At 34.6% G+C, this 17,758-nt stretch overlaps 1 protein-coding gene across 7 annotated transcripts in view; it reads right to left on the reverse strand.

Annotated features, from left to right (window-relative positions):
* Positions 1-9,705, reverse strand: part of LOC144970166 (alkaline phosphatase-like) — a 37,915-nt gene extending 28,210 nt beyond the window's left edge. The window contains exons 1-2 of one of the 7 annotated variants that reach the window (XM_078909514.1): positions 8,863-8,903; positions 1,170-1,270 (exon numbers count right to left, since the gene is read on the reverse strand). In XM_078909514.1, coding sequence (XP_078765640.1) covers positions 1,170-1,270; positions 8,863-8,873 — 112 coding nt within the window. In that variant the 5' untranslated portion in view covers positions 8,874-8,903. Of the gene's footprint in view, positions 1-1,169; positions 1,271-3,442; positions 3,583-3,630; positions 3,745-8,508; positions 8,780-8,862; positions 9,144-9,685 lie in introns of those variants that run through there. The other 6 variants (XM_078909519.1, XM_078909515.1, XM_078909517.1 and 3 more) reach the window with 6 other exon arrangements.
* Positions 9,706-17,758: the final 8,053 nt, after the last annotated feature.

Raw genomic sequence — 17,758 nt, forward strand, 5'->3', positions numbered from 1 at the left:
TTTTAAAAGTTTTAAACAATGAACCATCGCCCCTAGTAGGGAATTGTGTCGGGGTGTTTGAGATGCTAAACATTGAAATTCAGGGTTTTAAAAAATACGAAGCACAGGTTCGTGTGTTTTTTATTTTGTTACTTTTTAGTAAAATGAATATAATTTCAAAAGGAGCATAAACCTAAGATTTCATTTTGAATCATTTTAAATTTATATTTCACATTTATGCATCCGCTTCAGTCCGCCATAATACCAACATTGGATGACAATAAATGTGGAATGGAATTGAAGTGAAACTGGTTTATCCTTACTTCCTTATTCGTGATGCAGTTTATAGGAGAAATACCGATTTTTTTTTTACTCTAGCTAATTCAAATCGCAGTGTAGAAAAGATGATTTTTTTCCCTTCTTTCTTTATGTCTCAGAATTTCAATGATTCTACACTGTATAACTAAATCCGACGCGCACATTACATGTATTGAAAGTCGGATAACATACAGAAATTATAATAAAAATCTGGGTTATCAAATAAGTTGATTAACTCACTCAACCCTAACACCGACTATATCCGTAGTTTACCCATGTTGCTTTTACCGCCCATGCCTATTTATTACATTTTTTCTGAAACAAATCTAGTATCAAAGCTAAAGTTTTTAGTTTTTGCATGTTAATGGTAGTTGAATAAAACTATCAATGTACATGATCATTTTAAATACATTTTTCCAATTTTGAAAAGTAGCGAAAATCTCTAGGATTGAGTGTTAAACCTGTCGTATGAGGACTTCAAAGCGAAAGTCGGATTTAAACCAAATACTGAATGGTGTCAGATTGAGCATTAAATGATTTAGTTTTTTAAAAAAAGGTTCTTAATCCGACACCATTTGATCATAAACTGATAATAATACGCCTGATCTCACCAAGAGAACAATAACTACGAAGCTGTCAACAAAACCCTCGACCCTGTTTGTGAAAAATGTTATTTGAACCTGGTGCGATAATCCTGTTTTCACATTGAGACCAGTAACTACGATGCTATTAACCAAACCGCGAGTTTCTTGATAAAAATGCTCCAACCTGTAGTTTCAAGTGTATGGATTTGCAAATTATGGGATAAAATTTCTGGTTTTAACCGGACTAAATCTCGTCTTTAAAGGGTTAAAGAACACCAACTAAATTACCTTTCTCTTGACTATAGTCATCAAAGGCAAAGGATTCGGTTACCAAGATGACAAGACACCATGTGACTAGCCACCGGAATGACAACCTTGATGCCATGGCTCTGGGGACAAAAATAATACAAACAATTCAATATATTATTATTATTATTATTATTATTATTATTATTATTATTATTATTATTATTATTATTATTATTATTATTATTATTATTATTATTATTATAGCCGTCGTCTTTTATCGATTAAAAACAAAGACAACACGTCACCTTAGTTCATTTTTACCACATAGTGTTCCAATTTTTAATGCGCAACTGTGATTTTTTTTTAAATATACACACATAAGTTCGGACTAGAGACCGTAAAAATAATCTCAATTTATATATAAAGTGTCGCTATTAATTCTTAATTCTATATTTATACATTTTTATGCACTTAATTTTAAATTCAAGCTGGGGATCATAGGGACAACATATTTCACTTTGTCGAAATTGATATTCTTCCAGAATATACTATGAAATCTACATAATTTCCTTTTCAGTGTAACTCAAATCAGGTACGATTTCAGAAATTGCTGACAATTTCCAGGTCATAAAACTCGTAGTCAGTCAAGTTAATTTCCACAATATAATTATTAAAAGAGATGAATGTCTGTTCGTAAAAGTCGTTATTTCTCCGCAAATACGTGTGGGTTCTCCATTAATTAAATTAAATCAGCGCCCGATGTCAATATCAAATAAAGAGTTATCTCCCTTATTTTTGAAAAAAATATATTGTAAACCTTGAACTATAAAAAGTAATAATGTGATTTAGCATTCAAAAAATATTTTTGCATAAATAATATAAGTCTTTTAAAACTAATTTTATTTATTTGTCAATTTTATTAGCATGCTATAAATTACTTACTAATATCATATTGCCTTATGTTGTCGTCTTACATTACATAATTTATTATATAAAGAGGTTTTAACGTTTAAAAAAAAAGGATGCTTTAGCAAGATGTGGTTATTATCATTACTATCCCCCGCTAACTCAAATGATTGTTTATTAAATCTACCAAGAGCATAATAATGTGGTAGCCATCAGGATAGGTCATGTGACGTTGGGAATCGCCATCTGGCCACCCTGTTGCTATAATATTTATTTACGCGCTCCTACAGACCAAATTACTACCAGGTCGAATTTGATCGTTGATAACAATAGATTCGTCTCTCTCTCTCGATCAACATAAATATGTCTATGTCCACACAACAGTAGGTTAATGATTAAATTAGCTGAGGGTTTGCTCGTAATAGTCTATATTTCTCAGCAAATGTTCCGGTTCCTCTAATAATATGTATAAATATAAATGTATGCCCTTGGGTAAAGGACCATGTCACTCTACATAATTTAGGCAAGAATGGTAATGAGTATTTAGCTACAGGATGTTTCAGCTAATTTTATAGTCTAGTCAAGTACATTGGAGGCCCCCAAGATGGAGCTAGTGTGAAATAATATTTCATTTACATATGGCCTCTTGTAGGGATAAATAAAACATTGTGAAACGAGTTAGGCTAGGTAGATCCATGGAAAAGCACTATAATTGTGACACATCGTCTCCAAACAGTACTATGTCGAGATGAATTAGACACCGATAATATTATACTTTACAAATAAAATGATAGCATATGCTAATATTATTTTAGTCTTTGCAATGTAAGAAAATGTATTTTTTCCCTACAATGAAAAATAGAAAATAACCCCATTTTTCATGTTTTTTTGTTTGGAAATTCGAACTTTTTACAGGATTGTCACAATTTGACTACTATTTTGGCCCTCAGACCTTTAAACTTTTGATGGTAGGCGAATTTAACATTCATATCGATTATAAAATCGATTCGTCCGTAAAACAGTTTATTCAAAGTTTAAAATTCCTAAGCCTACAACACCGTATAAATGAACCGACACACGAGAAGGGACATACTGTAGACCTTCTGATCTGCAGTATGGATGATGAGTCCATTTCGTGTGTAGCTGTAGACCATGATGGTCCTGCAGACCACAGCATAATAATCTGCAATTTGAAATACTTAAAAACCAAAACCAATTAAAATAAAAATAGTCACCGGTAAAACCAAAAACATTGACATGCAACAATTGAAGACAGCAAATATATACATCCGATATCACAAACAAAGTTACCAAAGGAAATAGTGTGAGTGAAAAACTAATAAAATTATCTATTTTGAATAAATTTGCACAGCCAGAATCTAAATCCATCACCATCAGGCCCAAACCTGGTTCAACGAAGACAGGAAAGCGAAACAACAGCGCAGACGAGCAGAGAAAAAATGGAAATCTTCGTGATTTGACGGAAACAGGCAAATCTACAAAGCTACCAAACACACACAAAAGATTCGAAAGGAATGTTCAAATTAATAATTGGTATGATCACAACTGAGCCATCGGTATCAAAATTACCCACATCAAACTGTCCAAAACAACTGGCTGAAACGTTTTCAACTTTCCTTGTAGATAAAGTTGCAAAGATACGTCATGACCTCGATAGTCACTGTCATGAGTTGATCCTGCATTCCAAAAATGAGATAATTCAAATATTATCAGTCGCCCCAAATAAAACGTGTCCTATCAATATTGTTCCGACATGGCTGATTAAAAAGTTCAAAGAACTACTCGCGCCGTCAATCATGTCAATTGTCAACACATGTCTAAAAACTGGCGATTTTCCAAACAGATTAACTCACTCAATCCTAGAGATTTTTGCTATTTTTCAAACTTTGAAGAAATATGTTAAAAATGAGCGTGTGCATAGATATTTTTATTCAACTACCATGAACATGTAAACATTAAGAACATTAGCTTTGATACTACGCCTATAATTTGTCTCAGAAAAATACAATAAATAGCATGGGGCAAAACTAAGCCCGGGCATACTACGGATATAGTCGGTGTTAGGGTTGAGTGAGTTACAACATGCCATTGTACGGCCTTTGTTAAAGAAATCGTCACTGGATCCCAATAACATCGGAAATTTCCGACCAATTTCCAACCTGCACTTCGTTTCCAAACAAGAACAGACAGTGAAATTAAATATTTAAAAATTGTTGCTTAGCAATTAAGACTAAGATGTTAGAAAAAATAAACTAAAATTAAATGATTCTAAGACAGACCTTTTATTGATTGGCACCAATAAAGAAAGGGAAAAATCTTGATAGAAGATAGAGCAAACTGCAACTATAAGAAATCTTGGCTTATTCTTTAATTCTGATGCTTCAATGCAGAATCACGTAACAAAAACCTGCCAATCTTGCTTTGATCACTTACGAAATATTGGTAAAATTCGACATCTTCTTGATGAGAGTACTTCACAAATTATTGTTCATGCTTTGGTAACCGGCAGGTATGACTACTGTAATTCATTGCTTTATGGGGCGACGGCCAAAATGATACTACGTTTTCAAAATATTCAAAACAGAGCCTCAAAACTGATTTAAAAATCCAAAGACCCTTCAAAAGAAATTCTATATAATCTCCATTGGTTGCCAGGTAGTGAAAGGATTGTTTTTAAAGCTTGTAATATTATTCACAAATGAATAAATAATCAAACTCCACTAAGGTCGGCTGAAGACTCCCTCTTAATCGTCCCAAGAACCATATTATCCCTTAGTAATAAGTCTTTTTCTGTAAGTGGTCCCATCGTGTTGAATGCGTTCTCCCCAGATGTAACACTATTAAGGAGTTTTTCAAAAAACAAAAAAAAAAAAACAAAAAACAAATCAAGACAGAACTTTTTTTTCCAGAGCTTACAAATATTTTTGCTCACAGAATATGCCTTAAATCAAATTTTAATGTTAAGTTTATTTTATTCAAGTTTTTATCTTAAGTTCAGACTGACAAGTTCCACTGTATAACTGAATATTTTTTTTGTAATTAATCAATTCAAATAAGCTAAGATAAGATAAGATAAGATAAGATAAGATAAGATAAGATAAGATAGGATAGACTTTATTGATCCTGAATGGAAATTATTATAATGTTACACATCAAATATCTTTCATTAGAATACGTTACTAATGTTAGAGAATATTATTGGTGTCAGTATGTGTGTGCATGCTCGTGTATGAACGAAAGTGAATGTGATGTATCGGTGTTTGAGTTTGTGTGCATGTGTGTGTTTGTTTTTTCATATATATTTTCAAACTTGTCAAAGAATGAATGTTTGAATGACAATTACAATGTATGTATGTATGTATGTATGTATGTATGTATGTATGTATGTATGTATGTATGTATGTATGTATGTATGTATGTATGTATGTATGTATGTATGTATGTATGTATTTATGTATGTATGTATGTATGTATGTGTTATGTATGTATGTATGTATGTATGTATGTATGTATGTATGTATGTATGTATAGTATGTATGTGATAGTATGATGTATGTATGTATGTATGTATGTATGTAGTAGTATGTATGTAGTGTATGTATGTTGTAGGTAGTATGTATGTATGTAGTAGTGAGTATGAGTTTGTAGTAGTAGGTAGTAGGTAGTATGTAGGTAGTTAGGGAGTAGTAAGTAGGTAGTAGGGAGGTAGGTAGGTAGTGTAGTGGTCGGTGGTCGGTAGGTAGGTAGTAGGTAGAGGTAGGTAGGTAGGTAGAGGTAGGTAGGTAGGTAGGTAGGTAGTGTAGTAGGTAGGTATGTATAGGTATGTAGTAGTATGTATGATGTATAGATGTATGTATGTACGCTCATTTCTTTTGTATACATGTGTAGAAACAATGTGCAAGCGTGTATGTTCGTGTATGGCTGTGTCTGTAATGTAAACGTGTTTTTTGTTCATACCATGAACCAAACTGAGCATTGTTTACCTTACATGAATTGCCTTTAATTTGGACAATAAAGATTATTATTATTATTATTATTATTATTATTATTATTATTATTATTATTATTATTATTATTATTATTATTATTATTATTATTATTATTATTATTATCATTATTTTTATTATTATTATCATTATTATCATTATTATTATTATTATTATTATTATTATTATTATTATTATAGTATAGTAGTAGTAGTAGTAGTAGTAGTAGTAGTAGTAGTAGTAGTAGTAGTAGTAGTAGTAGTAGTAGTAGTATTTCAGCACCTAAGTCATCCCGACATAATACCGCTTGAGACTGTTTATTTATATTTTCATTATTTCTATTTTATCTGTAGACTCCATGTGTGTTTAGGCTGTGGCTTGAACTTGGACCATCTTCTTATATAACTTTTTAAGGGCGAGACAGAATGTATCTAGATTCGTAATTTCTTCGATGATGCCGAATCACTGACACCAAGCATTGACAAGGATGAAACTCGGGCCTCGAACTTCAAATACATCTCGAGTGGTCCGGTTGTTGTGCGGCTATGTGGTCTTGTGGTATGACACTCGCTTTCCAATCGGAAGGTCCTGGGTTCGAGCTTTGCGTTCGGCGCATAGTTGAGTCCTTGGAAAAGACTCTTTACTCACATTCTCTCACCGTACTCGGGTGTAAAATGAGTACCTGACCGTTAACAGCGTTGTCTTTGTCAGAAAAATTGTAATATCGCCTAACAGGCGTCATGTCCCGTCCTACATGTTAAATGTTGCTTTTGACCAGGGACCCCTTGTAAAGCGCTTTGAGCACATTTAGTGGATATTGTGCTATATAAAGCTCAATTCATTTTTTTTGTTGTTGCCGACGTGCACTTATTAGCAGATTTAATAACCCAACTCCTTATATGCTCGTTGTTGTGATGGAAGTCTTTAAAAAATGACACAAAATATTGCCCATTACAACAATGTTAAACTAGGCCCATAATTGTGTTTGGAGATCAGACCTGTATTTATGTAAACGTCGGTTGTTATATCATAGATATATCATTGATGAATATGATAGGAAAATGATATAAGATTTAAGTAAAATCGAATCCCGCCACGCGAAAGGTTAACATCGGTAGCGGTATTAGTTCCTCGCACACAACATCTGGTTATTATAATACGAATACAATGTTGTTTCTGTTATTATCAAAGCTGCGATGCGGATAATAGATCATCAACACATGCCCCCCCCCCCCCCCCCTCCAGCCCCCATCCCCTCCTGACCTCTGTGTAATTAGAGAGCCATCATGTTTGTTTATTTACGCAAGTCCACACTTCATACACATTTTTACGTAACGAGGCTTCTTGCTCTTCATCAGGTCGTAGCGTAAATGTAAACCGCTGTTTGTTTTGTTTTTTTCTTCCCCTCTGTACTCTTAATTAAGCCCTTACACCGAGAAAGATGACAACAACCAACAACAAAAACTGATTAGAGCATTCATTTAGGGAAATATCCACCGGTAGTCTGTGATATCCACTAAACGTGCTCAAAGCTCAAAAATGTCCGACTTTTGAAAATGTTAAAAAGAAACATAAAACACATCTCTTTAGAAAATCATTTGATGTTTAACATTTCTATCAGGCCTACATATTATAGATATCCTAAATTTTCATCTTGTAGCACTGTACGTGGTAATTAAATTACAAATTGATTGATGCTATTCAAATATGATAGATTTTATGCTTAGATTATTAATTTATTGTTTTGTTTTATTTGCATATTGTAAAGCACCTCTGTGCACATATTGGATCTAGGCGCTATATAAATTCATTCATTCATTCAAAGCGCTTTCAAGGCCAACAACAACACTTTAACATGTAGGACGACACATGGCCCTTGTTAGGCGGTAGTACATTTTTTCGACAGAGACGATGCAGTTAACGGCCAGGTATTCATTTTACGCCTGAGTATGGTGAGACTCAACTATGCACCACCAAGAACGGAACTCGAACCCTGGACCTTCCAATCCGAAGGCGACCACATAGCCGCACAAGTGAAAGCATGTTTATCACATTCAACAGAAATTAACCTGAAGGGTCAACTCCATTTTGATGGTTGGCGGATCAAACCTCTGAAGTCTCGATTTTAACGATCGGTGGATCAAAACTCTGGAGTCTACATACGAGCCTTGCGCATCATGTTTCATTTAATTTTGGGCGGATTAGACCACTGATGTCTCTCTCTCTCTCTCTCTCTCTCTCTCTCTCTCTCTCTCTCTCTCTCTCTATATATATATATATATATATATATATATATATATATATATATATGTGTGTGTGTGTGTGTGTGTGTGCGTGTGTGTGGGGGGGGGGGGGGTTTGCGCGCGCGATATCAAGAACAGAATAAGTAGCAATTTTTCTTTGAGTTCTATAATATTGCCTCATCAGTCATCAGAATGAAATTAAACTAAGAGAAATGAACAAACCTACACTCCTTTGAACAAACACTAAAAGTATTCCAAAAGACGAATAATTTTAACTAAAGGAAACAAAAGATGAATTAAGATAATCTTGAACTTTGACTAACTATATGACACTGAGAAACACATAATGTAACCATTAATCGGCGACAAATAAAACAGAAAATAAAATCTAAATACCGCGTGTGCTTTTGTCACGCCAAACCGCGCACTGAATCCTTCAATCCACTATTATTAGCAACAAGTGGGTTTAACTATTGGCTGTCAAATGTTCACTGAGTGCTTGGTATGCGTGGCCAATGGGAGGCTGGGGCTGTCCGCTTTTTACTCGAACTATCCGTAATAATAGTATTATCTTACCGTTTCATCATGAGAGCAGCGGTTGATTAAAGATTACACAATTCCCTTTTGTATTCCCTGCAACGAGACTTTTCCAAGGACTCAACCCTGCGCCGCTCAGAGCGGAGTTGGACTCGAAACAGGGACCTCACAGGTCAAGGGCGTTGCGTCGTGCCACTAGACTACAAAGCAGCGCAAGTGGGGGCTTGATGAATCCAGTAACTGTTAAGCAATGTATGAGCGAAATCCTCGTGAAATCCTCGTGAAAAGTACTTACGGCCACTTCATTATCCGATTCCAATGCGATGCTTCAATGATTTGCAGGTAACAAGACAAGTATGATATGAAAGAAATATAATTACGTCATTGTTTGAGCATGTACGTATAACGTAGACAGCTATCTTTCCATGGTCATTTTTCCCTTCTAAATAATGGCTAATCGTCTCATAACGGTATTATGCCAGAGAGGACCTTGATATATGAATTTGAAATTTAAGCATACTTCTAAGACCAGTAAGAATGAATATATTTATAATTATAGCGATTAAGTTTAGTTCCTCAAACTCAAAAAAGTTTAAAGATAGAAAAAATAAAAATGTTCTAATTTTGATAATTGATACCATGAACATAATTTTCTTCATTTAGAGTTTATTCAGCCAAAATGTTACCCAATTGACGCGGTTCGTCAGAAATTTGGTGTCAACGATTCAAACTATTTGCAGGTCTGATAACCGACCGTAGTTATAGGCTCAATTTAACATTAAGATGTCATGGACATTTCTTTTCTTTTTTTGCATTGACTTGAGAGTATTTCTATTTCAACAATGAAGAACTACAGGCTTACCATATACACCAAAATCTCCAACAATTGAATGAACACTGTACAAGTCACGAGCTCCAATCAGAAAAGTTCACAGCACCAAAACAACACACTATCCGATTTCTCGAAAACTATGGACCATCCGCATTTGACCGTAGCCATCGTTAACATAATATAGCCTGACACTAGAACCCTCTAGGACTGGCAGTTTGACGTCATTTTTTTTAGGTCTGTGTAGCGTGTAGTGAGTTGTCGTTAGTAGAGCTCAAGGAAACAAGTTATTTCATTGGTTGAACTATTGAATACAACTCACGATTTGTTTTCTTTTGTGGCAAAAGACTGGCCTTTTGACGTCATTTGTTGGTCAGTGTCAGGCTATAACATTACGATGGCTACGATTTGACACTATAGATCACTACAAAATAATTCCTGCGTCCACTCAACTGGTTCAAAACCTATCTCTCAGAACGACGCACGTCAAAATATTATGATTAGAAACTCCCACTGTCAGAGTAGTCCTCTTCACTACGGCCTACCCCAAGGCTGCGTCCTGGGACCAGTACTCTTTGTGCTGTACACATCACCCCATTGGAGACATTCGTTCACGCGGTCCTCTACATCATTGTTATGTCGACGTTATGCAGATCAACGACACCAATCACAAATTATGATTTAACAGGAAAATTGAATACCGTGAAAGATGAATTGGGAAGTTATCAAATGAATTGGAGAAATAAATTACAATTGAATGGGGACAAAACCGATTTGTTGATAGTTGCGAATAAGAAAAAAATAGTAAAAGTACCCCCTTTCCATCTGACAGTGCTTGTTACATGAATTCAAAAAGATGTCTCCTTTCCTTTTCCGAATAAAAAGCTCTAAGAATGCCCAAAACAGTCCGGTCCCAGAATTTGGAATCAATTACCTTTTTTTACCTCAAAACGTTCAAAAAGAAACTGAAAAATCATCATTTTCGGCCATGTTTCAGTGAGCTCCTACTCCAATTATACATGATTTTTTTTCTCCTCTCTCACCTTTGTTTTCATGTATACTTATGTATGCAGACCCTCGTCTGCATGGAAGTGTGTGTGTGTGTGTGTGTGTGTGTGTGTGTGTGTGTGTGTGTGTGTGTGTGTTTGTAATCGTGTCTACATTCTTGGTGTGTATGGATTAAATCAAATTTAAAAGCCATTGTTCTAGTAAGCACTAACTTTGTCATTTTTATGTCATTGCAGCATGCCTGAACCTGTATAATATAGCAAGATAAGCTGCGCTTAACAAGAAATGTGATCTATTATTATTATTATTATTATTATTATTATTATTATTATTATTATTATTATTATTATTATTATTATTATTATTATAACCCGCCATTGCCTGGTCCCAAGTACACGATGATGAAAAAAACATTGACTTGTAATCGAACAAAAAATAAGTTCGGTAGTATGAGGGAGCATGAATTATGTTGAATTAACGACGGTCTTTGCATCAACATTATTTGATTTCTTTCACAAATGTCCTGGCGTAGGGACTGCCTTTATTGAATCATGGCAAGGGTGTACTTGCCAAAAATCGTATACAAAGACCAACGTCATATCAATTAGTTTTTTAAAAAAATACAGTAACAAATTCAACACCAAGTTGATTTCAAATAACCACTGATATATGAATCTCTTTTCACAAACGATGAGGTAAAACTGTCATTAATTATTCATAGATGAAATATAATTCAATCTCATCTAAGGAGTACCAGTTTACACGATACTTTTAGAAAAATTTTCCGGTTGTTAATCATGGTACATTTCACGAACCAACAGTTGTGATACGCCCTATTTCACGATACTGAATTAACTTTGATTTCAAGAGACGCTCGTGCATAAAAACTATACACAACGACAGCTATATTATTATTAATTCTCGAGCAGAAAAAAATACATAATTTGGTTTTTCTCTGTAAAAGAATTTCGTGTTTGTATGTGTGTTACGTATTTGTGTGTATAAGAGTGTTCAAGTTGGAGATTAAATTTTTGGATAACACATATTCACATTTATATCCTGCAACGTATTTTCACAGTCTTACCGAGCTCATTCAGCTTCCCACCGAGTCATTACTCATTTCCTCTACCCCATTATTTATTTGTTTGTTTGTTTGGGTTTTTAAAAATCTTGTAAAGCCACGTGGTCCATGGACCAGAGTTTTGCTTTTTCTTATCCATTTATAGATTAAGGTGTCCAAAATTCTATAACCCGACTGTGATGATGGAAATTCGACAGGTATTTATTCCATACCTTACGATGAGAGCAACCATCTGTTTAAATTTGTGGACAACGAATTATTCCCCCCTTCTGCCTTGGCAGACGGACGGCAATAAAATTCATACCTATTTGTCAAAATAAAAAAATAAAAAATACCCCCCACCCCCTTCTCTTCCAAAAAAAAAAAAAAAAATATTAAAAAAACAAACAAACAAAAAAAACCTAATAGTCTTCAACAGTCGTAATGTCACTTCCTTCCTTATGACGTATGGTAACTTAGTAACACTGGCTCTAAACTATCGGAACAATGGCGGACGCCGTATGAAACATTTCCCTGGCGAGCTTAAACGCGTATCCAGAGGAAAAAAAACCCATCAATTTGATCATGTATTGACATTTACACATTCTGATCACAAGGCATATGAAAAGGGAATGAAAAGTTCTAGCCAGCATGAAGAATAAAAAGTAATGATTTTCTTTGTTTAGAACCAAGATGGTCGCCGTTGCCGGGCGCGTGACATCAGACTATTGAATCCAATTGAAATTGATTAAGTGTTAACATTTGGTTGCATAGCCCCCCCCCCCCCCTCCCCCAACCCACCCACACACACACACACACACACACACACACCAACACACTAGCTTCACGTAAAAGAAACAACACGTGAGCGAGGAGAGGTTCGTTTGGACCTTATAATATATGGTTTTATATTATAAACACGTATATTGAAGAGTATCGCTCTCTTTTGAAAAATTAATTCTCCAAAGAAAAATAAACGACTCTGCCTTTGTTTTTATATTAAGTGGTGTGTTATTCTTAAAGGGTTGAGTGGAAACACTAATTTAGATGTTTTAAAAAAAAGTATTGGTGCCCTACAGACTATGTATTTCAACATTACCTTCCTACTCTTCCTATGTCTATACCCTTTGATTGTATTTTTATTACTGTGATATGCATGGTATCATTATGACCTGGATATGTAATTTTATCATAATTTATACAATAACGTTTAATTTAGACCAGTGAAGTCCTGTAAATTTCATGAGGCCGGCGTAACTATCATCTTGTTTACCTCATGCTAAAAATATTTCAAACAGAATGGATTATACTTTTTTCTTAGGGGGGGGGGGGTGTTGAAAATGAAAAAGTTTATTTTGAATTCATGCTCATCATGAGGTTTCCTAGTGATGGCTTTTGTAAAACTTTGTATTTTTAAATAAGGAGAACAATTTGCTGTGTTTTTAGATGAGGAATTTGTAAAAAAAAAATCTTATTTTATGCTTCATGTTATCCATAATTCATTATTGAATGCTTTGGTGTATCCAACCTACCTGCTTGGCAGGCTCCAACATAGGGTATATAAAATCAGGCTGCCAAAATCATTTTGAAAATGAGGGATAACGATCACATGACACCTCTTTCTCGGACCTTTTTAGCAGAGAATTATAACACAGGATTGCAGTTTTGTATTTCAAACATTTTAACATAACAGCATTCCTATATATCAGTTCGTTTATATGTCTAAAATCCAGTAATCAATTCATTTTTTCGTATACTTAAAAGCCTAAAACATATTCCGGTAGAGAATTTTCTCATTCCGCTTACAAAATCTGGAATTATTATTATCATCATCATCATCGCATCATCATCATCATCATCATCATCACCATCATCATCATCATCACCATCACTATCTTGGAAACGAAAAATATGCATCTTCAATACAAACATGAAAGATCCTCTTATATTTGACTAAGAAATACAAGGACTCACTATGACACTACAGCTAAAAATAATGTAAACATTCTTCAATTCTTGCCGGAATCAATTATTTTTCTAACTGGGAGTTGAAAACGAGAACTAGTGGGCAAAAAATTCAAATCAGGACCTAATCAGCCTTTGATCAAGAGACGGCAGAGTTGATGGATTGGTCACGCCCTCCCAAAGGCAACAGATAATGTAAACAGAGAGTCTTTCGCGAGGAATCTAAAAGTAAAGAGAAGAACCACCTGGAGAGACCTACATAATATGCCCCAGGTGAAAGTTGGGTGGAGCAAACAATTAGTTGCCTTATGCTCCAAAAGGCTTGAGTTAATAATAAAGCTATAACACAACTGCTACCCCGCCAGCACGACTACTACTACTACTACTACTACTACTACTACTACTACTACTACTACTACTACTACTACTACTACCACCACCACCACCACCAAAATACTACAGCAACTACTAAAACCGCCACTACTACTATTACTACTATTACTACTACTACTACTACTACTACTACTACTACTACTACTACTACTACTACTACTACTACTACTACTACTACTACTACTACTACTACTACTACTACTATTACTACTACTACTACCACCACCATCACAACTACTACTACTACTACTACTACTACTACTACTACTACTACTACTACTACTACTACTACTACTACTACCACCGCCACCACCAACACCACCACCACTACTACTACTACTACCACTACTACTACTACTACTACTACTACTTCTACTTCTACTACTACTACTACTACTACTACTACTACTACTACTACTACTACTACTACTACTATTACGTTGTTTTATGTTTTTAAGGGGTTTTCGGCGCTGGCAACACATTAAGGTCACATCAGCGCCAGTAAAGGAAGAAAATGGGTTAGTAAAAAGTTCTAGAATTACAATTAAAGTATCCAAGAAAAGGTAAGACAAAGGGGAATGGGTTCAAATAGGTAACAGATGCAGATTCCAAGAGCACACTACCAAAATACATAGTTTGAGATCACCTAAAAGTCTCATCCAGACACAAGCACAGGTCCCAACTAAGAGGATTACACTCAAATGTTTGCAAACCATATATACTATGTAAATAAAACATAATTTCGTGCATAACAGAGAGATGATTTACAAGGCAAAAAAATCTCATCTCTCAAAAATAACTATACATTTGACTGTTTCCCTCCAATCTAGGGTATCCTGCCAGGGCCAGGACAAAAACGAGAAATCTCATCCCAAGACAAAGACAGAAAGCATGTTGGAAAACAGGTGTAGGGGGATAGAAGACACAGTGCGTGCCTTCCTATGGGAGGTCGGGAACCCCACCCAGCTACTACTACTACTACTACTACTACTACTACTACTGCTGCTGCTGCTGCTGCTACTGCTACTACTACTACTACTACTACTACTACTACTACTACTACTACTACTACTACTACTACTACTTATACAAGATGTAAACACATGCTGTACCTCACTATCGTCGGAGTACAAAAGGTAAGCAAGAGAATTGCATTCAAAGACATGGACACAGAGTAACTAGAAAAAGGAAAACAGATGCAGGGGGATATAATTGTTTTGATGTTTTTAAGGGTTTTACGCCGCTTGCAACACATTTATGTTATATCAGCGCCAGTAAAAAGGAAGAAAATGGGATAGTAAGAAGTTCTAGAATTACAATTAAAGCACCCAAGAAAAAGTAAGACATAGGGGAACTGGGAACAAATAGGGATCAGATGTAGATTCCAAGAGCATACCACCAATGCACCTAGTTTGAGATCACCTATAAGTCAGACACAAGCACAAAATCCAACAAAGAGGAATACACTCAAATGCCTACATTATACTTCAAAAATAACAATAATACATTACAGAGAGATGATTTACAAGGGAAAAAAATATCATCTCCCAAAACAATAACTATGCATTTGACTGTTTCCCTCCCATCTAGGACTCCGGCCAGGGACAGGACAAAACCAAGTAATCTCATGCCAAGACAAAGACAGAAAGCAAGTTGGAAAACAGATATAAGGGGATAGAAGACACAGTATGTACCCCCCTGCCCACTATGGGAGGTCAGGATCCCCACCCAGCAGAGGGATATAAGACACAATAATAGTGAACTCTCCGATCACCATGGAATATCAAAAGACACCAGCCAATTTAATAACTTTACCGAAATGACTAGCGGGGAAATGCAAAAGGAAGCAATGCAACTTAATTATCATATATATTTTACAGCATATAGGTACTTGGTCAACAAATTATGCCTTCAATTAAAATATTGCAGGGTTCAGGTGTACCCAGGTTTGTTGTAATCAGGTTTCGAGTTTACCAAATGAACTCATGTCATTCTTCACACACACACACAAACACACACACATACACACACACACACACACACACACATATATATATATATATATATATATATATATATATATATATATATGTATATATATATATATATATATATATATATAGAATGCAAATTTTCACTCACATTTTTGTGGCCGAGACGACCTACAAGTACCCACCAACACTCATAAATATATATATGTATATATATATATATATATATATATATATATATATATATATATATATATATATATATATATATATATATATATATATATATAACCCCAACACAGTTACACGTATAATGGGAGATCCAAAATATATTTTCAGTTCGAGCAACATTTGACTGAGAGGTTTGTTTATTAGTTTTTAAGGTCATATCAGCATCAGTAAAAAGGAAGAAGATGGGATGGTTAAAAAAAGTATAGTTTTTAAAAGTGAAAACACCCAAGAAAGGGTGAGACAAAGAGGATTTTATTCAAGTAGGAAACAGAAGTGGATTCAGAAAACACATCATCAATGTACTTTGTTTGAGATCGCCTAAAAATGTCATCAAGACACAAGCACAGTGTCCTACCAAGAGGAATAAACTCGATTTTTACAAAATATATTAAAAACAGATATTGTAACTAACAGTGCACAACAGAAAGATAATAATAATAATAATAATAATAATAATAATAATAATAATAATAATAATAATAATAATGACAACAACAATAATAATAATAATAATAATAATAATAATAATAATAATAATAATAATAATAATAATAAATAAATAAATAGATAAATAAATAAATAAATAAATAAAATTAATACAGCGACAATCTCCACCTTACGTCTTCAATTGGCACTTTACAAAACATAGTCTAGGTGTTATGAGAATTTTAAGAAAATTTAATGTTACATTTTGAAATATTACGGGAAAGTTAATCTAAAATATTCTGTCTTCAGTCTAGACTGAAACACTCAATAGTATGAGCGCTTCTGATAAAGACGGAAGGAGAATTCCAGATTGATGGTTGGTGCCGCAAAGTATAATGCATGTTCCAAGAATTTTGTTTCGAACATTTTTCTTTCTTTAGTGTTGTGTTATGAGGAGCCTGTACTCCGATACCAATGACATAAGGTATTGTGGTACTTTGCCATGAAATTATTTGAAAATTATACAGGCCATCTTGAACTCAACTCCGCTCGACAGGCAACCAATGTAGCCGTTTCAAAACATGATGATGTACAAGGGGAAAAAATTTCATCTCCCAAAGCTAATATTATACATTTTACTGTTTCCTCCTCCGACATGGATTCCAGCCAGGACCACGACAAAACCATCTCATTCTAAGACAAAGACAGAAAGCAACCTTGAAAAGGTAATATTATAGGGGTAGCAGACATGCACAGCAACAGTGACCTCCTCACCCACCACGAAAGGTCAGAAGACCCCGCCCAGCATTTGACTGTAATCACGATGGCTCAAATCATATTAAAAGAGATAAAATTGAATGAATGTAAGCCTCCATCTAATAACAGAAACAAAATGTGTGGATATTTCATGCTTACATTTTATCTTATTAAAAAAACACACACAAAAAAAAAACAACCCAACCCCCCCCCCCCCCCCCCCCCCCCCCCCCCCAGAAAAAATTAAATAAATAAATAAAACAAAAACAAACAATA

This window comes from Berghia stephanieae, chromosome 4 (genome assembly GCF_034508935.2).
Source record: "Berghia stephanieae isolate SIO BIC M18660-M18661 chromosome 4, UCSD_Bste_1.3, whole genome shotgun sequence".
NCBI classification, from domain to species: Eukaryota; Metazoa; Mollusca; class Gastropoda; order Nudibranchia; family Aeolidiidae; genus Berghia; species Berghia stephanieae.